Source organism: Pimephales promelas, chromosome 25 (assembly GCF_988280905.1).
Source record: "Pimephales promelas chromosome 25, fPimPro1.hap1.1, whole genome shotgun sequence".
Lineage (NCBI taxonomy): Eukaryota > Metazoa > Chordata > Actinopteri > Cypriniformes > Leuciscidae > Pimephales > Pimephales promelas.
The window spans coordinates 7,779,196-7,803,443 of NC_142793.1; the positions used below are offsets into that span (position 1 = coordinate 7,779,196).

General features: G+C 37.2%; 1 protein-coding gene and 1 pseudogene across 1 annotated transcript; both read right to left on the reverse strand.

Annotated features, from left to right (window-relative positions):
• Window positions 1–6,149: 6,149 nt before the first annotated feature.
• LOC148965027 (uncharacterized) lies at window positions 6,150–12,534 on the reverse strand. Its single transcript, XM_089127668.1, has 7 exons — window positions 12,322–12,534; window positions 12,038–12,206; window positions 9,786–10,505; window positions 8,131–8,223; window positions 7,847–7,920; window positions 7,696–7,739; window positions 6,150–6,252 (listed from the first exon to the last, which is right to left on the reverse strand). Exons 1-7 carry the CDS (start codon window positions 12,532–12,534, stop codon window positions 6,201–6,203), a joined length of 1,365 nt encoding a protein of 454 aa, XP_088983794.1. The 3' UTR covers window positions 6,150–6,200.
• Window positions 12,535–16,738: 4,204 nt separating this feature from the next.
• On the reverse strand, window positions 16,739–24,248 carry LOC148965028 (uncharacterized; annotated as a pseudogene).

The following is a 24,248-nucleotide window of genomic DNA, read 5'->3' on the forward strand; positions in this document are numbered from 1 at the left end:
TTAATAATGGACTAATTTGTTGCATTTAATTGTTTTTTTTTATTGGTTTTTGAAAAAAATAATATATATATATATATATATATATATATATATATATATATAATTATATATATAGACACACACACACACACACACACACACACACACACACACACACACACACACACACACACACTAAGATTGTTTAATATTTTTAAAAGAAGTCTCTTCTGCCCACCAAGCCTTCATTTCTTTGATCCAAGAAAAACTGTAATATTGTGACTATATTATTATTATTATTTTAACAACTATTTTCTATTTGAATATATTTTAAGATGCAATTTAAATAAATAATAAAGTGAAATGCTTTATTGTGTGTGATTTGCATGTTATTTATTTTAAGACATGTAAGCTGAAGATCTAAACTAAGTTAAAATGGTTGGTTCAACTGATTTAATTGTCTTATTTTATATATATAAATGAGCTTAAATTTTAAGTTAACAGAACTAAGATTTATTTTGATCTCACATGGCCTGCACTGTGTTGGATTTACTTAAAAGATATGTGCACATTTTTTGATACAAAAATGGTGCATATATATTTTAAGTAAATCCAACTCATCATTTTTTAGAGTGTGGACAATATGAAACTAAAACGACATAAGCTTAATTTAAAATGTCTTAGGAACTACTGGATATTTAGAGGTGGATAAACGTAATTGAAAGGTGGATAAACGCACTTTGGAGGTGCAAACGCAATTCCCGAATATTGGGAGGTGGGTAAATGGCATTTACGTGCATTTAGCCTCCACTACATCCCTGGGTAGACATCACAGTACTGATTCGAAAATATACAGTGATCAACTAAGCAGCACTATACAGAGTACAGACGATTGGTGTATGACATCACAGTACTGATTCGAAAGCATACAGCAGACAGTGATCGACAGCACTGTACAGAGTACAGACGATTGGTGTATGCAGAGGTGTAGTTGAAGAGGTGGGTAAACTATAAATTCTGGTGGACCGACCAAGACATGGTCACCAGGTAAGGTGGGCCACTGCCTACCGGTGTATGTGTGTCTCCTGATGACATTGCTATATAGGGAGGGCTTGACATTAAGCCTTTTCATATGCTAAGTAAATCTGCCTTTCACTTGTCCGAGTCAAAAAGTTGCTTGTTCAGATTTTTTAAAAATTTGACTTATTCTTAAAAAATATTCTCATCATTGATATATCAGCTTTGATATTTAAATCACCATATTGTAATTTCTGCACATTTAAAGGGCACCCCCCTCCCCCAATATTATTAAATGTATGCTTCATATTTCATTTTAAATTCCTAAATTTGATCAATAAATTCAATTATTTCTAATAATAAGACACCATAGGGCTGTTACTCTAGGGGTTGATCAAATTAAATCATTTACACTGAAAAATTACAATTGCATGAAATAATGTTATGAAATTGATTTTAATTTACATATAAGAAAGAATGATGCTACTTTTAAACATTTAACACTAAACCGCCAGTAGGTGGTGGCAGGCGACCGTCTTAATGAGTGAAAAAGTTCGCCTTAGGTTTAACAACCTATACTAAATTAACTAAATTAAAGAAACTAAATTAACGACATAAGCTTAATTTAAAATGTCTTAGGAACTAGGATATTTAGAGGTGGTTAAACGCAATTGAAAGGTGGATAAACGCACTTTGGAGGTGGGTAAACGCAATTCCCGAATATTGGGAGGTGCGTAAATGGCATTTGCGCATTTAGCCTTCACTACATCCCTGGGTGTATGACATCACAGTACTGATTCGAAAGCATGCAGTGTACTTTGATCACCTTGACGAAGCACTGGGGAGACCGGGGGCAATTGTAACAGGGGGCAATTGTACCACACTCAATTCCTCCAATCAGAAACAAGCTAGAGTGATGACACTTAATCTGTACATGCCCAATAGGATTCTCTCTCTATCTGTGGAAAAGAAGCGTGACATTTTCAACTTTAGCAGAAGTTATTAACGACAAACTGATTTTGAGGTGTGAAAGTTATTTTTTGGATGTAATGTATTTTTCTTCTGCTGTGTAAAGTTTAGATGTCTGTCAATTTAAACTTGTATACATTTTATCCCTAGGTTATTGATTAAAAACGAACATGAACAACACTGTAACACTGTGTTACAGTTGCCCCCGAGCCACAAGGCCCATTGTAATAAGCTTGTTTGTGTGTGTTGACATACTTTTCTGTTAAAAAAATGAACATATTTCACTAAATTCTATTGTAAAACTTCATTTTAAAAGGGTGTATTAAAATAAATGTTTGTTCCAGTATTAACAAATCATCAATTAGCATTTTTTATATAAAATAATGTGTGTTTTATATGTGCTTGACAAAGTGGGAATATTATATAAACTCTTAAAATTAACAGCAGTAAAGTGATTACTTTGAGGTAGGCTTTTATTTGAGATAAAGTGGGTTAATAGGAGTTATTTCTCAGTGTTACAATTGCCCCCACACTGCATTTAATTGAATATTTTAGTCTTGTTCTTATAAGTAAAAATATATAAATTGTATTATTAATTAGTGCACATATATATGTTTCTTGTATCAAAAGATGACTAGTCTATCTCAAGTAGTTTGTGAGTTATTAAGGAAAATGTAAAATACGTTACAATTGCCCCGGGTCTCCCCTACAGACGATTGGTTTATGACATCACAGTCCTGATTCGAAAGCATACAGTATGATCTTGAAGCAGCACTGTACAGAGTACAGACGATTGGTGTATGACATCACAGTACTGATTCGAAAGCAAACAGTATGATCTTGAAGCAGCACTGTACAGAGTACATACGATTGGTGTATGACATCACAGTACTGATTTGAAAGCATACGTATGATCTTGAAGCAGCACTGTACAGAGTACAGACGATTGGTGTATGACATCACAGTACTGATTCGAAAGCAAACAGTATGATCTTGAAGCAGCACTGTACAGAGTACAGACGATTGGTGTATGACATCACAGTACTGTTTCGAAAGCATGTATGATCTTGAAGCAGCCGAACAACCAATACTTATGAAAGTAATTGGATCAAACATAAAAAAATAAGTATTCCTAACTTTTCAACGTTTACTTAACATATGTGTGTAACAAAAAAAATATAAGCTACTAGGTGCACTTAAATGTATGCATAAATAAAATAATAAAAAAACATAATGCATGTCAACTACTACAATAATTGCATCAAAATTAAGTAAATCGATTATATCAGTTTAAGTAACTGTATGAGCCACGTGATATAGGCTATGCAATTTCCCGTGATGCCTATCCAGACAAAAAAAAATATGAAACACATGTGAAGACGTTGAGAAGCGGTAAGCTTAATTTTTGTACTTAGGCCTACACATGATCATTTATTGCATTTTTGGTCAAGAAATTTACTTTTAACTGAATTTCAGAATTGCTACAAATTTTGCATCAACAATTAGAAACGTTTCTTACGAATGCAAACATTTGTAGTCTACATGTTAACGAATGAAATAAGTGTTTTGCACGCGAGTAGCTATATATTGTGTTTTTTTCAAAATATATGACCATGATGTTGGCTCGTATGCATTAATGGTGTGTTTACACCGAACGCGAATTTAATTGCGATAGCAGAGTACATTCATAGTCAATGCAAAGACGCGAAGACGCATCATTCGCGCCGGGCGTCGCGAATTGGGTGACTCGTTTGCCGCGAACGTCTTTCTCAGTAGAAAATTTTGAACTTGAGCGGGCTGCAGAAGATTCAAGCGTCTAACTAGACTTGACGTGTTTGACGCGTTCGGTGTGACCAATTCGGACTGCGCTCTCTCTCCCCCACGGATAGATTATAGGCCTACTTTATTAGCGAGTTGTTTTTGGATAAAACTAATGTACTTTGCATACTTACAACCCAGTCTCATATTAAAATGTACCCTGACTACGTTGGTCCAAAGTGCAAAACGTAGAGGGGTTACAATAATGGCTCTTAAATTGTATGACTGTTACATTTTTTTTGCTTATTCTTCTACTATTGTTTTCCGTCAGAGTCACGTGACTTTCAAGATTACGGCTGTGAGAACAAAAAACATGGCGGACATTTCTTTCATGTTTAGTGAAAAAAACTATATTTTCAGTTGGTTTCTGCATAAAAAACAAGTTTTGATTACATTTCTAGCGAGAAATATATATTTTATTTTCATAATATCCACTCAGTGAGTGTACATAATCACTCGTTTGCTCGTTACTGCAAATATTTTTCAGATCTCGCCAGAATAATGTGAAACTGAAACGTTTTGGTTGCTATAACATGGACGCTGCTATCTGCATATTTTGACTTAGTTTCTGCATAAAAATAAGTTTTGATTACATTACTAGCGAGAAATATATATTTCATTTTCATAAGATCCACTCAGTGAATGTACATAATCACCTGTTTGCTCGTTATTGCGAATATCTTTCAGATCTCGCCTGAATAATGTGAAACTGAAACGTTGGTTGCTATAACATGGACGCTGCTCGGCATATTTTATCTTAGTTTCTGCATAAAAATAAGTTTTGATTACATTTCTAGCGAGAAATATATATTTTATTTTCATAATATCCACTCAGTGAGTGTACATAATCACCTGTTTGCTCGTTACTGCAAATATTTTTCAGATCTCGCCAGAATAATGTGAAACTGAAACGTTTTGGTTGCTATAACATGGACGCTGCTATCTGCATATTTTGACTTAGTTTCTGCATAAAAATACGTTTTGATTACATTTCTAGCGAGAAATATATTTTTTATTTTCATAATATTCACTCAATCAATGTACACAATCAGCTGTTTGCTCGTTATTGCAAATATTTTTCAGATCTCGCCAGAATAATGTGAAATTGAAACGTTTTATATGGACCCTGCTATCTGCATATTTTGACTAGTTTCTGCATAAAAATAAGTTTTGATTACATTACTAGCGAGAAATATATATTTCATTTTCATAAGATCCACTAGTGAGTGTATCACCTGTTTGCTCGTTATTGCGAATATCTTTCAGATCTCGCCAGAATAATGTGAAACTGAAACGTTTTGGTTGCTATAACATGGACGCTGCTATCGGCATATTTTATCTTAGTTTCTGCATAAAAATAAGTTTTGATTACATTTCTAGCGAGAAATATATATTTTATTTTCATAATATCCACTCAGTGAGTGTACATAATCACCTGTTTGCTCGTTACTGCAAATATTTTTCAGATCTCGCCAGAATAATGTGAAACTGAAACGTTTTGGTTGCTATAACACGCTGCTATCGGCATATTTTGACTTAGTTTCTGCATAAAAATAAGGTTTGATTACATTTCTAGCGAGAAATATATATTTTATTTTCATAATATTCACTCAGTCAATGTACATTGGCTTGCTCGTTGTTGCGAATATTTTTCAGATCTCGACAGAATAATGTGAAACTGAAACATTTTAGTTGCCATGGACGCTGCTATCGCCATATTTTTAGTTATTTTCTGCATAAAAATAAGTTTTGATTACATTTCTAGCGAGAAATATATATTTTATTTTTATAATATCCACTCAGTGAATGTACATCACTTGCTTGCTAGTTGTTGCGATAGTTTTCAGATCTCGACAGAATAATGTGAAACTGAAACGTTTTGGTTGCTATGGATACTGCTATCGCCATATTTTTAGTTAGTTTCTGCATGAAAATAAGTTTTGATTACATTTCTAGAGAGAAACATATTTTATTTTCATAATATTCAGTCATTGAATGTACATAATCACTCACTTGCTCGTTGTTGCTTAGAATGTTTAGATCTCGCCAGAATAATGTGAAACTGAAACGTTTTGGTTGAGTCACGTGACTTCAAGAAGGATGGGGAGAGGGTAGTTTGTAGAGTTTCTGGATGAAGTTATCTATCTATCTATCTATCTATCTATCTATCTATCTATCTATCTATCTATCTATCTATCTATCTATCTATCTATCTATCTGTCTGTCTGTCTGTCTGTGTGAAGGAGAGAGTTGATCTGTCAAGCTTTTTACAAACACAGCATGTGTTCTCTGGTTTTCTACAAAGTGGGAGACTTTCAGGCTTTTGAAAAAAAGATTTCAGGCAACTTTAAGGCTTTTGAAAAAGTATTTTAATATACTGTATAACAACATAAACAACAATGGAATTGAACATTTTCTTAATTCTTGGTGTTCTCCTCCGTCACCCACTGTGTCGGCCAAGTTTTCCCACTGTAATTAAAAGAGATTGTTATTAATTTAGGTCTTTACATCAGCCATGAATTTAATTCAAAACAATCATGACAAGGTTAAGGGCAATGAGGAGCAGCAAGCTACCCATTCATTCAGTAGGTTTATAAACTTACAGTAGCCTGATAACAGTCAATTGCCTGCCTATGGTAATATTTTGGTTAAGGTTTGAATCTGCATTACCTACGGTGTAGCCATTAAGACCATTTCACAAGATGTAAACAACACTGGTCCAGAAGCACTTCCTGTTTCAGTTTTTTAACACTACAAAAAAGCTGGGATAAAATACAACCAACAGAACATTTAAAACTGAATCAAAAAGTTAAACAAACATCTTTAAGATGTTTTCTTTACATGTGAAATAAAGAAAACAGTTACAAACTGAAACAGGAAGTGCTTCTGGACCAGTCTTGTTTACATCTTGTGAAATGGTCTATACCTCTGCTCTGAAGGTATCCATTGTAAAAGACCTCTGCAATTTGCTGCACAATAATTGTCTTGAAAATGTAGTCATGAAAGACCTCTCAAGTCTTTGGACTTTTGTAAATGCCTTTAACCAATGTGTGTTACTTTATGTCAACACAATGTCAACATCTAATCAAAATTCAATGTAAAGAAAAAGGAAATCCTGGCTCAGAATAAATTGGTGATTATGTCCAACATATGTCTCTCCATTATCATCAGTCAGGTTTTTCTGCCTTAAGCAATACATAACTGATAAAATACACAAACTGTAAAACTTGAACTAAAAGCTCAGTACCAAAAATTGTCCGCCCTCTCATGGACCTGATGTGATAGCACATTTTGATAAGTGAAACTCAGTCTCAGTTAGTTTTTTTTTTTTTTTTCATAGTAGATCTGTTCCCTTGTGCTGTTTAGCGTGTATGTTTAAACTTTATGCAGCATGCGACATATCATTATTTAGTTTGATTCTAAACAATTAATCCATCCAGTTAGTCTCATGTTACCCACATGCACCAAATTATAATTCATTTATATTTGAACAAGAGCTTTGCACAAAATAAATTAAAGGCAAGCCACATATAGATGACTATCCCAAATTCAACCTGTTCAGTTAAGTGGCTGAAGCAATTATGGATGTTAAATGGACTTGCACTTTTATTGCGCTTTTAGACTTTCTGGGACCTCTCAAAGTACTTTTACAATGTTCCTCACTACCACCCTTTTACACACACATTCATACAGAACTGTTTGCAGACAGGCTTTGGAGATTGGATTCCCACATATTCACACACCCAATGACACACTGGGGGGAAAGTGTGGGTTCAGTGTCTTGCCCAAGGACACTTTGACACACTGTGCCACAGCCGCCCACAAATACAAGCCAAGGCTATTACTTTGTTTTGAAGTACTAAGAATTAGGCTATTCCAATCAAAATGGAATATATGATAAATTGTACATACCAAAGTGAACAGGGCTCCCATTCCACTAACTTCATTTGGATCCCCTGTAAAAACATCAAAGTTGGGAGTTAAGGGGTTTCCAGATGTGGTGCTGCAATTCTACCGAGTACAGAGTACATCTATAACTTTTATAAATTACTCTAAAGCTAACCTTTTGCATTTTGCAGCGGATCACCCTCTTCACTGGGTAGTAAGGCTCCTTTTCTAGGATTCCATGGTTACAATCTGAAGAAAAAAAAAGAACATGAGCAAAAAAAGTAAATGAGTTTGACCTCATACATCATCAATATATATATATAAAAAAAATTGACAGGCTACACATGATATATTTATGACCTGGCTGGAAGTGAAGTATATCTGGCTAAGGCAAAAGAATCACTGTATTTGAAGTCTGATTTGAAATGGTGAGATGTAAAACTACTAAAGCTTAATAACCTTTGGTTGATTGTATCCCCCTCAGTTTCTTCCTTTTAGACATGTCTGAGGCTGCAGAATTCTTCTGCTTCTTTCTGTTGTTTGCAGACATATCTGTTGAGATTAAGGACATTTATCTGTTATTACAATGAATACTGGTCTAAATACCTTTATTCCAATAACAAATATATAATGTCACATTACAATCGGAAAGATATTTGCAGGCCAGGGTACTCATTGAAATACATGGACACTGTTCAACCATATGCTGTATGGTCACTTATTCACTCTACTAAGGGTTATACTAAGGGTTATAGAAAGATGTACAAACAGGTGATCAATTCAAGGAAAAGCCTGGAAGATGAGGGGAAAAACAACGAATGTAGTTCCTCCTACACATATCACCTTTGTCCTGTAATTTTAATATTGATGGGAGATGTGTCTTCAAGACTGATAATGCTTCAATTCACAGGGCACAGGGTCTCACAAAATGATTTACTAAGTATGAAGATTCTGTCAATCTGATTCAATAGGTTTTACAAACCCAAATCCAATTAAGCTGGGTCAACTGTAAAACAAAAATAAAAACATAATACAACGATTTTCAACAGGATCTAGACTGGGAATGTTTGGAACATTCCACAGGTGAACAGGTTCATTAAAAACATGTGAGTGTCATGATTGGGCATTAAAGGGGCATCCCAGGATTCATTCACAAGCAAGTCATCCTTGGTTGTGAATGACTGAGTCTTCTGGGGATGCTATGTGATGCTGGGAATCACAACTATAAAGGATATTACTGTAACATGGGCTCAGGAACACCTTGGAAAACAATTGTCAGTTAACACAGTTTGTCGCTACTACAAGTACTATGAGTGCTGTACACATTTAAAATAGTTTATGGAAATCATCGACGTTGTGTTCCTCGGATAAAAAGGAAAAGGACCTCCCAGATTGTTTTCAGTGCTAAGTTCAAAAGCCATGGGGGTGTGTTAGTGTCCATGGCATACCCATGCACCATGACATTCAAAATGAGTGTATCTTTGCAAACAAACAATAAAGCTTTTCAGTTTGAACATTAAACATCTTGTCTTCGTTGTATATTCATTGAATATAGGAACTTCACTGGAATAGGGGTTTGTATGATCCTCAGGGGCCAAATTTAGACTGAAGTGAATTCTATACAGCTAAGAATGAGGCACCAAACACCTGCAGTAGACTTTGGATGTGCAACCGTGCTCTCCATCATCATCAGTTCCTGCACAGATTGAAACTGTTCTGGTTGCACATTGTGGCCGATACCACCTTAGAAATTCACTTGCTAAAAGTTTTTGCTTCAAAATCTGTCAATCATCCTGTTAGAATTTTTAAACGTTATATTTCCCTTTAGTAATATTTGAAAGGCAAGTTATCCAGACCTACATATTACAGTACTTGTATAACACCTCAGAAGTCACCTCACACTAATCAGTCACTTGTATTTTTTTTTCACATTTAAATACATTTCTTCATTTACAGTATTATTTCAGTTTAAGAAGGAGAGACATATTAAATGTTTAACATGGTTATCACGTATATCCTGATTATATATATGAAAAATAATATATTTATTCTTATACACGACTAGCAATTGAATCATGATTTATATGCTATTTGAAAATATCAGCAGAACTTACTGCGTTTCTGCTGAGGTGGTTCTGTGGTGGGCTGGATGGGAGGACTGGTGGTGGGCTGGATGGGAGCACTGGTGGTGGGCTGGATGGGAGCACTGGTGGTGGGCTGGATGGGAGCACTGGTGGTGGGCTGGATGGGAGGACTGGTGGTGGGCTGGATGGGAGGACTGGTGGTGGGCTTGATGGGAGGACTGGTGGTGAGCTGGATGGGAGCACCGGTGGTGGGCTGGATGGGAGGACTGGTGGTGGGCTGGATGGGAGGACCGGTGGTGGGCTGGATGGGAGGACTGGTGGTGGGCTGGATGGGAGGACTGGTGGTGGGCTTGATGGGAGGACTGGTGGTGAGCTGGATGGGAGCACCGGTGGTGGGCTGGATGGGAGGACTGGTGGTGGGCTGGATGGGAGGACCGGTGGTGGGCTGGATGGGAGGACTGGTGGTGGGCTGGATGGGAGGACCGGTGGTGGGCTGGATGGGAGGACCGGTGGTGGGCTGGATGGGAGGACTGGTGGTGGGCTGGATGGGAGGACCGGTGGTGGGCTGGATGGGAGGACCGGTGGTGGGCAGGATGGGAGGACTGGTGGTGGGCTGGATGGGAGGACCGGTGGTGGGCTGGATGGGAGGACCGGTGGTGGGCTGGATGGGAGGACCGGTGGTGGGCTGGATGGGAGGACCGGTGGTGGGCTGGATGGGAGGACTGGTGGTGGACAACTGGTTAGTACAACCTGTACAAATGGTACAAAAAGAGGAAATTATTTACCTCCTGTAATAAGAACAAATGTCCCCTTTTTCAAGCAGTGACTGTGCTCCATAAGGAAACATCCAGTACATTTGTCTTTTGTATTCTTCTGTCTATACATGCTGCCCTATGGACTCTATGCTCTCTATCAAACTGAGGCAAGGCTGATTTTGTACTCTGATGCAAATTGTAGGATCTCATTACCCTATGTGAAGTGGAGATATGTGTTCATAGTTTTTTGAAGTTTAATTGAGCAATGCATCGAAATTGAATTGAGCAATGCATCTTGCTGTTGACTCTTTTGCTATGTATGGCAGACAATCAGTGAGCTATGTGGCTCAAACTAAGAAACTAAGTCTGCAAACAACAGTTATTTTCATAATCTAAAAGATGATGTATGAATATATATGTACACACACACACACATATATATTCTAATGTAATGACTCTGAAAGCAGAGCATTTTTTTTAAACAATTATCAAAATTGTTGGTGATTAATTGTATAACAATCTCAAATATTAAATAATTGTTGCAGCTCTAAAAGAAAAATCAGTAACACTTTATAATAATGATCCATCAATAATAAGTAACTATGCATGAAGTAATGCAGGACTAATGAGTATTACTACATTAACACTTCAGCTATTACTATTAACTAATATAGAGACAATCTTAACTTATCAGTAAGTAATATCAAATTTAGGAGAGAGTTCATTATAAGGTAATCTATAATTACTTAATGAGATAATTAAGAACTAATAGGTAATTATGACAAATTATAAATAACTAATTAAATTAATAATTACAACATTAACGTGTCTGATACATTAGAAATTGTCTCTCAACATGGTCATAAAATGCATCACTAATTACTCAAGTGTTACCTAGTCACTCTTCAAGGACTACTAGTGATCTGGACCATTATTTTAAACTAGAAAAAATATGTTTTTCACTTTAAAATAATGGTCCAGATCACTAGTAGTTCCTGCATAGTGACTAAGTAACACTTGAGTAATTAGTGATGCATTTTATGACTACATTCAGAGGAAAACATATGCCTGATCATGTCTCAGGCACACGATAATGTTCTTTATAATTAGTCAGTTAGTTAACAGTTAATTATGAGGCTAAGGCTATCTCATTGAGTAATTATTGAATACTTAATAATGAACTCTCTCCTAAATTTGATATTACTTACTGATTAGTTAAGCTTGTTTCTATATTAGTTAATAGTAGTAGCTGAAGTGTTAATGTAGTAATATTCATTAGTCCTGCATTACTTCCTGCATAGTTACTTATTAATGACTGACACACTATTATTATAAAGTGTTACAGAAAAACCTATTGGATAAAGCAAAGACCAAATTTGATGAACAGGTGAATAGCTAGTTTTGGTCCACTGTGGTTTGCCCTGTGGCAGCGCTACCAAGACAATTCCCAACTGCAATTGCTGTGTCTGTGCCACATTTATTTTTATGTTGACTGAAGTAAGATTTTAAATAATTGAACACACTTACTATTAATTAAAACTTCATAGAGAGCCTTCATCCTGTCAAGGCATTTTTCAGAATGGTCTGACAGCTGCCATTTTGGCTGGAGGACTTGTGCGGACCAGGTTTTTTTCTTCTTTGTTTTCTTTGCAATGAAGACTATGGCCTTGTACCCCAGTGTGTTTAACTTTTCGACCTGAAAATAAAGATATATATTATATAATATATACAGAAATATAAGCAATTATAAATGTCTGAAACATTGTGGGCTGTAATTATGTAAATAATAACTACAGACGCTAAACACATACCAAGACAGATGCCTCATCAATAACATGAGAGGAGGTTTGGTTTTTGTTTTGGTTTTTCAACCATGTCTCCTTTCTGGCCTCAAATTTCTGGAGTTTTTTTGCCAGTCTTTGCTTTCTTGGCTGTACTGACTGGCAATATTTGCAGGTTTTGGTGGCCACACCAATAGCTACTTTGCAGCTCACGCAGGTTGTTATTGTTGAACCTCTTGGCATCTTAAAACTAGAATATAAAAACAATCAACATTTAATGACAACCAAAGTGACAAAGGCACTTCATTATTTAAGTGTTACATTACAAATGTTTGTAATTTGGCCTAATTGGCTTTACGCACAGCTGCACTACTTCCTGAACTTAAGCCAGCTCCTTGTTTCCTGTCTGCCATTATTGGACAAATTGATTGATTCAGGTGTGCCTGACCTCAATATTCACGACAACAATAATCAGACACACCTGAATTAATCAAGTTTGGACAATAATGTCAGACAGGAAACAAGGAGCTGGCTTAAGTTCAGGAAGTAGTGCAGCTGTGCATAAAACCAACGCAAGGCTGCTCTTCAGTTTCCGGTTGGGGAGATTTAAAAGATTTAAAGATTTATACTGTCCTCCCGTCTTTGAAACAAAACTTTAATACATTTAGATGTAATTTTATATATAGTTATGTTTATAATTTAAAAAATAAGCATAAACACAATGAGTTGTGTCTGTTTTGTCTGTTTTTGTGACTAACGTTTCTTAAGTATAGCCATAGAGTATGAAAACCAATATAAGTTCTCGGTATAGCATTGGACTCTACGATTGGCGGAAGTAATCAAACATCCTTGACCTTCACCGGAAATACCACCGCGCATAGAGCCCATTCGGTTTTTATGGCCTGTGTGTCTATGCTGTGTGTCAGCTGTTGCAGTGCATTGTGGGATTTGAAGTATGAGTGAGTGATGGGAGTGCGATTTACCGCGGGCCATTAATGATAGACGTATGAAATTATACGATCACGGAAAAAAAATATCGATATGTGACTTTTAGTCCATATCCCACAGCCCTACTATTCTATGCAACAATAACCCATACTCCATAGTTGATTTCTGATTTAATGTAGTATTGGAGTAAATACACTTTTCAATTTATAATTCTGACCTCGGTTAGCACTTTGCCGCCAACTGCAGCTAACCTTAAATGCGGTGGCTTCATTCCTATAAATTAATGGTGATACATAATAAACGAAAGATGGTTTAGACAGCGCTAACGAACTTTATTATTCAGGTTCCGTAAGCATGTTAATATCAGTATTCATTACCTACCTTTGAGGGTGTACAGTATGATGGTGGTGGTCGAATAAAGCGGACAACCCACTCCCCCTCAGTTGTCAATCTGCTGATCTCTGTGCCTCTGTGATAGGGCAACCCACTTGTCAATCAGCGACCTCTCGCAGCTACGTTGCCCACACGTAAACATGTTGCCACTTTCGTGACACTTAAAAAAATTGTACTTTTACCATTTTTTTATCAAAAGAACAACGATAAGATTAATTCTTTTTCAACCTCAGACTAATTGGCCTTGGCTAATTTTCTGTGAAAAATAGAACACGTTTCAACACCCCCCAGCCCCCACCCTTATGAGGAAACAAATCTGTATAATGACATGGGTATTATAATGTAAACATGGTTTATGAGGACATTAGTGTCCTCATAAAGCAAATGGCTTACAAACATAAGCCTACTAAATGGTGTTTTTTGAATTTTTTTTTTTTTTTTTTTTTTTGGTAGGTTTATGCAAGGATGACCTAACACAGTCATTCAAATCATTTATATCTGCCACAGCAAATAGGCTACACAATGCATCAGATGTTATATTTTAGTAGACAAAAAAAGTGTGTGTAGTGCTTTGTTGGTTATTTTTGTTAATCAGCCAGTGTTTGTGGGTCTGTGGACCTACTCAACAGTTTATTTTATCACAATTAAAAGCAATATAAACAGCATTTATTGTTAATATTTTCCTTTGTTATATTTCATTTAAGAATTGCAACCTTGTGTGAGAAAGGGAGGGGTAGAAACACAAAACTCACTTTTGCACTCACACTCTCACTCTCACTCTCTCTCTCTCTCTCTCTCTCTCTCTCTCTCTCTCTCTCTCTCTCTCTCTCTCTCTCTCTCTCTCTCTCTCTCTCACACACACACACACACACACACACACACACACACACACACACACTCTCTCTTGTACATCTATCTTTATGAGGACATTGACACAAAGCAAACACTAGCCGCTGACCCTAACCCATCACAACTAAGTGCATAACCCGAACCCTTACCTAAACCTACCCTTAACCCAATTATAACCTTATCCCTAAAACCAAGTCTTGACCCTCAAACAGACCTTTAAAGGGGTCTCAGAAAGTGGGGACCGGCCAAAATGTCCTCACTTTACTTTCTTTGTCCTCACTCCAATGGTCTAAAACACAAAGGTAGTTGTACAAGCACACACACACACACACCCACACACACACACACACACACACACACACACACAGGGGCGTAATTTGTGGGTGTGTGGGGGGTTGGGGGGGGGGAGGGGAGATAACCCCCCCCCCCATATTTATACCATGATCACATGAAAAATATGCAGAACATTTTTTTAACTAACATTACCCCCCAATGTTCAAACCAAATCTATGCCCTTGCACACACACAGACACACGCACACACACACACACACACACACACACGCACACACACACACACACACACACACACACACACACACACACCCACACACACACACACACACACACACACACACAAACTTGAAGCCCTCAAAGTGCTTTCTGAACCTGAAACTGTTAGGGCATATATGTCCAAATTGTCAAAAAAAAAACAAACTTTGTCATATAGCTACACCAAATATATCACTGGAAACGTCTTGGCCTGGAGAGTAATATATATTAATTTGAAGGTATCTATATTATTACTGCTTTGAGATATTGACCCTTGAACCTTAACCTCAGGGCACATTTGAAGGCTTGTAATTATGGGACAAAAAGGGTTACGGACATGAGACCAACTGTAATAGAAAGGTGTTGACATGTGTTGTAAGCTGAGTAGTCATGGTTATAGTCACCAAGGGGTGGGGGGGGGCTATGGTGTGAAAATAAAAAATCCCCCTTTGAACAAGACAATATTTAAATTCTGATGCCAAAAATGTGTTTTACATCACCTCAAATCCCTGGAATGCCACCAATAAAGTATTTACAACTTCCAATTTTAGGAAAAACCCCGGGTTAAAAAAAAAACTACAACTCCCTAGACCCCTCTTCAGTACTTGTGTAGACATCAGCAACCCAGTTGTAGTTCCTCCGTTTTAGGGCCGTGCTAGGGTTGTGAAAACATGTATCTACCCAATATATCAAATATCACAGACTGTCTAATAAATAATTATACTGCATGTATATGATCTATGCTAAGAAAAGACAAAAATGTTCGTTTAATGACGATATTTTGACTAAAACAGGAGACCAGCGCGCCAACTGCTCTGCTCACGTGACGCAAAGCAGACTTGTCCTCACCTCCATAGTAACGGCCCATGTTGCCACTTCCGCTATGAAAAATGTACAGAAAAACTCCTAAAAACACACACAAAACATTTTTTTTAAAAATAGAAAACATTATATAAACAGTCACAATATAAAACGAATATTAAAAAAATACAGGAGTATAACTAGTCTGAAAATATTTTTACACATCAAAGGAAAATATCAAAAGATTTACGTATTTCAACTGTTTTTAAAGCCTTCTTTACACGAGTCAGAGATAGTCCCAAAGTAATGTTGTACATCAGTACTCAAAACATCGAAAAGTGGTTTCTGACCTGAAAATTTACATTTATGTATATAAAATTTTGTTTTAAAAAAGATCATTAAGAATATTTTGTTTTTGTCTAATTGCTAATTTTTCCAATTAACAATTTCAAACAAAACATTTTTCCCAGAGTATCTTTTTCCCCCAATATTGTCTGGAAAAAGACTGGCTAACATTTGTTTTTCATAACTGAAGGTGTGATTTTTAAAACCATCATATTTGATGTCAATCTACTGTAGTGCCAAGTTATAAAACACAAATATCTTTAAAAACAAGAGATATTTAATTTTCCACTTAATGTCCATTTTTCCCGACAGGGAAAACAAAAACAAAACATAAATTGTTCACGTATATTATAATTTGTATGTATGTTAAAACACTGTGGTGTAAAATGTTCAGAGATATTATAATTTGTTACACTGTTAATTTGTACAATTTATTTAAGAAGTACATTTAGATTGAAGTTATGTTAAAATATTTTATTATTTTGATTTCTTTTTAAAGGCTTTGGCAATATTGTAATATTTACAGTCATTCCAATAAAGCAATATTGAATTGAGAGAGAGAGAGAGAGAGAGAGAGAGAGAGAGAGAGAGAGAGAGAGAGAGAGAGAGAATATTCTAACATGTGGAATCATAGCACACTGTTGTAGAGAATAACAATACAATAGGCTATGTACAGTTAACTACATTACATATACAAATTATATACAAATACAATGAAGCTATGTATGGATGCGCAATACATTTCAACCAATGTAATGCAAAAAACAAACAAAAAAAAAAAACAAGGTAATTTCTCATGTTTGACATCTTGTGCTTTGACATCTTCATAGAGTCATACACATTTTCTACCTAATAACTACTCTCCCAGTTCCTCATCAGTTGAGGAAGTATCCTCTAAGTCTTCCTCTTCAGAGAAGTCATCGAAGGACAATGTTTGCAGTCCAAGAATACTTTTGTATGTTGTGCGTGCTGTAGCCAGTTGTGCTTCAACTTCACACAATCTTTTCTTCAGTACAGAAAGTAGTCCCTCACGTCCTTTCTCCATTAAGCCCTCTGTACTGCCTGAAAATGTGACATTAAAATATAAAGAAATGAGCCAATGGTTTCCAGAGAAGCAAATTGAAAAAAACTATTTATTGTCCTTACATTTCCCATTGGTGTCTTCAGTGAGCTGAAAGGTAAACTCTACAATCAGTCCAGCAACACTCCTCATGTACTCCATGTGCTGCTTGACTTCACGAACCACAATAACTTCTTCTTCTTTCAGTCTAGCCAGCAGCATTACCTTGTCAAAAAGATTTTTTTTTTCCGCTCCATATCACCATGACCTGCAATACATTACGTCAAAGTGTGATCTTACAGCCTTTAAAAATATTGGGACAGAAGATATTTTGCATGCTGTACTACTACAATAGAGAAATAAACCCTGGAAGGATGAGATAGAACCCCAGCGCTTCGCGAAGGGGTTTGATCACATACATTTACAAATTGCATTCTTTTTTTTTTTTGCATAATGCCCCATGTCTTATTTTTTTAACATCAGATAACATTTTTTACATCAAATTCCATATTTACATCAAGATGTGTGCATAAAACAAATTGTATTCAGTGCATTTCAGAGGAAGTACTTACATTCCCATGGCCAGGAGTAGTTGTCCACAGCCAGGAGTTCATTGGGAGGAGGGAGTTTTTCAACTTCCCCCACAGTAGCATTGTAGTCATTGATGGCAATTTCCAAGGCTTTCTTCTCAACAGCAATCTTTTTTCTCAGTTGATGCCTTCGCTTATTCCCACCTACAATGAGAAACACAAAATGAGTGTGGATTCACACGATGACTACACAATAGCACCATACAAAATACGACTTCACAATATGCATGTATGTGTTATGATTATTGTGACAGATTTTGTGTAATCTTTTTTGCATTTTTTCCAGAATCTATTTTAAACAATCATACATTTTTTTTTTAAATAGAGGACAAAATAGATAGGTCAGGACATCTCTGCACTTTGCAGAAATATTGGAAATATTTGGATATTGCACTAAACCTTATTATGATTGACAGTTTTTCAGTATGCTGCCCTGACTTGTAGTAAACATACTTTTTTTTATATAAATGGGTTTGCTATTTTTACTATGTATAAATCAGTAGTGAATTCATTTTTTCAAAAATCTGCATTACTAGTTGCCTTTTCTGCTCTCACCAGACTGACGATACAGCTGAAATTTTCGCTGTTTGATGCCCAAATATAGCCCCTCGATGGTCCTCTGCAGGTCATTTTGGATTGTTGCTTCTTTGTATGACAAAAAAACAAATGAATGCCCATTTACAATCAGCCTCTTTTAGATCCCCTGTATAAGAGCAGAGCCAATGATGCTTTAAAATATGCCATTAAATAATTTTTTCAAATTACCTGAGGTCCACTGCTGAACATCAGACACCCACTGCTGGACTGTGTCTTGCTGTAGAGATAACTCAGCGGTGAGTTTCTCTAGGTCTTTTGTTGCCTCTGCAATCCTTTGTACAGTCTGTCCAAAAGAAATGTCCATGTTGACAAATGCTGAGACAATTTAAAAACAAAAATGTTGTTATGCATATTTGCCTAGTAAGTACCTTGACGTATCTTTTGGCCAATGTCCGGTCAAGGTTTTCTGCCTTTCGCTTGTTCCAGCCACTTGCCTGGATTGTCAGCATGTCTGTGCGAACTTGACACACAATGAATGTGCAGTAATTTAGGTTCACAGTGAGGACCAAAGATCAGACAGATACTACATTGATCATTCTCTAATATTGTCACATTAACCTGGAAATAATCATACACTTAATTAACGAGTCAGAAGATAAATTATTATAAAGAGAATCCTGATCAGTGTCTGTAAGCTGATTAGACTTATTTTCTTGTTTTCACCTATGCATTTGACCTATGCATGGAACTCTAAAATGCAAAGGCCGAGCATCAGTGTTCAAACCCCTTGGTCTCAATTTTGACACAACTATACATGAAAAATGCTTACCGGCTTTTGACATGTACTTGGAACATATGGCTGCTCGGGAGAGGAAGCTGTTAACCTGTTCAACCTCCTCCCCGATTGTTGTTCCAGCTCCTTCTTGATTGCGTCCCCCCCATTTTAACTGCAACACATTTACATGAATGTAATCATTTGGAAAACAACAAGTAAGGGCAGAGGACAGACAATCATAACATGTGGTACAAATGGTAAGAAATACATCTAATTGATTACCTCACACATCCATGAATGCGCTTTTGCATGCATGATGGAGAGAAATGGGCGCATATCCAGCAAGTCCTCCAACTCTGGACAGTGGTCCACAACTCTCTCCAGATATGGCCAATATTTGCAGAACACATCAGAGCAAAAGAACTGAACGTTCTGTGAAGCTAGCTGTTTCTGGAGATATAATGGGTATGCAAAAATTTCTCCACGGAACATATTCAATCCCTTCAACAAAACCCCATGACGGCAGACAGCCACTTCAACACCTTCCTCATCTAGTTTACTTGCAGACTTGTTGGCGGACTCTCGTGCTGCGGTCCACTGACCCGCACCACATCTCCCTTTTCCTGGATTCTTAAACAGATGAGGGCAAATACAGACATTTACACAGTTACATTTTATAAAATAAGCTGTAAATCATGATATTATGGTATTTGATGGAGTAATGCCGCTCTATCACTTACATAAAGCAAATAATGTTTAAATTTTGGGGAGAAAAACTGGCAAGCATTCATAAAAATGTGAAACTGTGGTGTTACACATGAAGAAATATAAATTTAGCTTACATGTCCAGTTTTTCCATGGATGTAATCAACAAAGGAGGACACCTCAGCATCACTGGCCAAAAAGACTCCATCAAAAAACCCATCAGGTCTTGGTCTATAGATGTAGATGTGGGTCAAATTTATTTTATAGAAGTAATTTGTACTTGATTTATACTTTTCATTGTACTTGAATGTTACACACCCTGGTTGGCTTTTGAAACGATATAATTTGCGGTTCCCATCCACTGCAACTGCCAACATGGTGGGTGTGCATGCAGGGCACTGAAAATGCTGGACCTGAGACAGCTTGTCAACCTCAAATTTGGCATAGGCCCATTCGAGGAAGGCCCTCTGCATTGTGTCCCCACATATCTTACCACTCTGAGAGCAAAAGTGAAAAAAAAAAAGGTTGGCTTCAGACAATGGTCAGGACGAAGAAAGGGCTCCATCAAGAAATATGTACTGAAACATTGGGGATTGTAAGAACAAGTCCAAACAATGAAACAGTTATTTAAAACGTAATCCAAATAAGAAATGATGAGTCCACTCACTCGCCCAAAGAGTTTTGTACGCCACTCAAGCATGCTGACAAAAGCTTGTCTTGATATCCCTGGGGCAGTGATTTTAAGATCTTCATACGTGGTGAACAAGTCCACCATGTACAAGGTCTCAAAATTGACAGTGGCTGGCCAGTAACCACTTTCAACCAGATCACTCATGGTTACTGGCAAGGTTTTTCCACAGGAGCAGTTTACTGATGGAAGGAATAGGTTGTATCTTCCTGAAATTTCAGAGAAAAACAATTATCTATTGTTCACAAGAAACAAAAAACACAATATGAAGAAATAAAAAAAAGTTACCATTCATTCCAACTAAAATAACTGGCTTTCCCCTGGAAAAGCTTGCTTGCCCAGTGGAGCAGTCGCAGCAGGGAGGAACGATTGGTAACATGCAATCTAAAAAGCAGAATTAGTTTACATATTAGTGTAAATGAAACAGTGAGGTTGTTGTTTCTATCAAACAAAACTTCATCCAGCATGTTTGTTGGAGTAAACCAGGGTTTCTGTAAGATGTAAAATAGCCTACACTCACCAAAAGGATTATTAGGAACACCATTCTAATACTATGTTTGACCCCATTTCACCTTCAGAACTGCCTTAATTCTACGTGGCATTGATTCGACAAGGTGCTGAAAGCATTCTTTAGAAATGTTGGCCCATATTGATAGGATAGCATCTTGCAGTTGATGGAGATTTGTGGGATGCACATCCAGGGCACGTAGCTCCCATTCCACCACATCCCAAAGATGCTCTATTGGGTTGAGATCTGGTGACTGTGGGGGCCATTTTAGTACAGTCAACTCATTGTCATGTTCAAGAAACCAATTTGAAATGATTCGAGCTTTGTGACGTTGCATTATGCTGCTGGAAGTAGCCATCACAGGATGGGGACATGGTGGCCATAAAGGGATGAAGATGGTCAGAAACAATGCTCAGGTAGGCCTTGGCATTTAAATGATGCCCAATCGGCACTAAGGGGCCTAAAGTGTGCCAAGAAAACATCCCCCACACCATTACACCACCACCACCAGCCTGCACAGTGGTAACAAGGCATGATGGATCCATGCTCTCATTCTGTTTACGCCAAATTCTGACTCTACCATCTGAATGTCTCAACAGAAAACGAGACTCATCAGACCAGGCAACATTTTTCCAGTCTTCAACTGTCCAATTTTGGTGAGCTCTTGCAAATTGTGGCCTCTTTTTCCTATTTGTAGTGGAGATGAGTGGTACCCATCTGCCTCAAGGTTGTGTGTGTTGTGTCTTCTTCACAAATGCTTTGCTGAATACCTCGGTTGTAACGAGTGGTTATTTCAGTCAAAGTTGCTCTTCTATCAGCTTGAATCAGTCGGCCCATTCTCCTCTGACCTCTCGCATCAACAAGGCATTTTCACCCACAGGACTGCCGCATACTGGATGTTTTTCCCTTTTCACACCATTCTTTGTAAACCCTAGAAATGGTTGTGCGTTATAATCCCAGTAACTGAGCAGATTGTGAAATACTCAGACCGGCCCGTCTGGCACCAACAACCATGCCACGCTCAAAATTGCCTAGATCACCTTTCTTTCCCATTCTGACATTCAGTTTGGAGTTCAGGAGATTGTCTTGACCAGGACCACACCCCTAAATGCATTGAAGCAACTGCCATGTCATTGGTTGATTAGATAATTGCATTAAAGAGAAATTGAACTGGTGTTCCTAATAATAATTTAGGTGAGTGTATATAACCTGAGATTAAAAAAAAATACCTTTTTCATAATAGGAGAATTTCCCTCCTTCATCCTGCTGAACAAAAGTGGATGGTGGCAGGTGTCTGAAGAACCCCTCCACCATGGATGCTCTGTTATGAAGCACCAGGGCCTCATGTGTGGAAAGGTCACAGGCTGTGCAGTAGAGTGATCGTGGTAAACAGTCTCTACACATCACTACTGCAGCCTTGTGTCCACAATGATGGCAAACCCCCTCCTTCGGCTTCTCTGATGACAACATATTGTTCACCATGAAGGGCCTTAATACTGTCCAATTTTCCAGAGAGGAAGTTTGCCTGTCCCTCCAAAGTGAGGGGAGAGGTTGTTCAGCACCATTTCCCAAGAGGTCTCTGACCTCTTGAATGAGGGAGTCTAAAAATGAAAAGGGAAGAAGGCAATGGTAAATCTGGGCAATTAACACATAACAAATGAGGAAACAAGTATAAAGGGAAAAAAACCTAAATTTTCGATGGTCACAGTGTCTTGTAGTGTCTCAGTTGTGCTGGTTGATGGAGCGCAGGAGGGTGTGACGCTTGCTGAAGAAACTGCAAAAATATGAATATCCATTTAGAACTTGCTCAATTAATAATGAATGCAACTACTGATGAAAAAACTAAAAAAAAAAATTAAAAAAAAATCAAAAAACCAACCAGTAACGTTAGCTGAATCTCGCTTTCGTCTCTCCCCAGCTCTACGTCTTTTTGGCAGAGGTTGACCATTGTCCTCATCAAGCCAAACGCACAGCTTTGTTGATTGTTTTGACCCTCCTTCAGTGCGTCCATGCTGATCCACCTAAATAAACAATTGAGCCACAGAATAAACCTCCACCCACTAAGGTTATTGCTACCTACAATCCCATTATAAAACCAATGTTATAATAAATATTACATTGTAAAAATTCACTCTAATGTGATGAATTCTGGTCCTGTACTGTACAGACAGATCTAGAAAACCCTTTCTACATTGAAAAAAAAAAAAGAACAAAAGAAAGTGAGACGTTTTTACATAATATTTAATTAAACTCTCACTGGCTCTAACGTAGGAAATCAGCTCAGCACTATAGCTTGCATTTGAATAAAGACAATGAACCTGTATAGTTGTAGAGTCTGTAGAGTCTATTATGGTCTTAGACCTTGCAATTAGCATTAATTAGTATGCTTTTCCACCACTGAGATAATGTTATTTACCTTGCACTCGTCCAGGAACGCATCAACCAGGAATATGGCATCTTCTGGTTCAAGGTGATTCATTTTTTCAGCTTGGTCAAGTTATCCACGCTTCCTTTTCCTCCTTGTTAATATATATTCTTTGTTAATGTCTACCTTTTCCTGCCTTCTTCTTCTTCTTCTTCTTCTTCTTCTTCTTCTTCTTCTTCTTCTTCTTGATTCGCATCGATTTCGCGCATTACCGCCACCTGCTGTGAACTTGATCCAGAAACTCTACAACTACCCACTCCCCATCCTTCTTGAAGTCACGTGACTCAACCAAAACGTTTCAGTTTCACATTATTCTGGCGAGATCTGAAAAATATTCGCAACAACGAGCAAGCAAGTGATTATGTACATTGACTGAGTGAATATTATGAAAATAAAATATATATTTCGCGCTAGAAATGTAATCAAAACTTATTTTTATGCACAAACTAAGTCAAAATATGCAGATAGCGCAGCATCCATGTTATAGCAACCAAAACGTTTCAGTTTCACATTATTCTGGCTAGATCTGAAAAATATTCGCAGTAACGAGCAAACAGGTGATTATGTACACTCACTGAGTGGATCTTATGAAAATAAAATATATATTCTCGCTAGAAATGTAATCAAAACATATTTTTATGCAGAAACTAAGTCAAAATATGCCGATAGCATGTTATAGCAACCAAAACGTTTCAGTTTCACATTATTCTGGCGAGATCTGAAAGATATTCGCAATAACGAGCAAACAGGTGATACACTCACTAGTGGATCTTATGAAAATG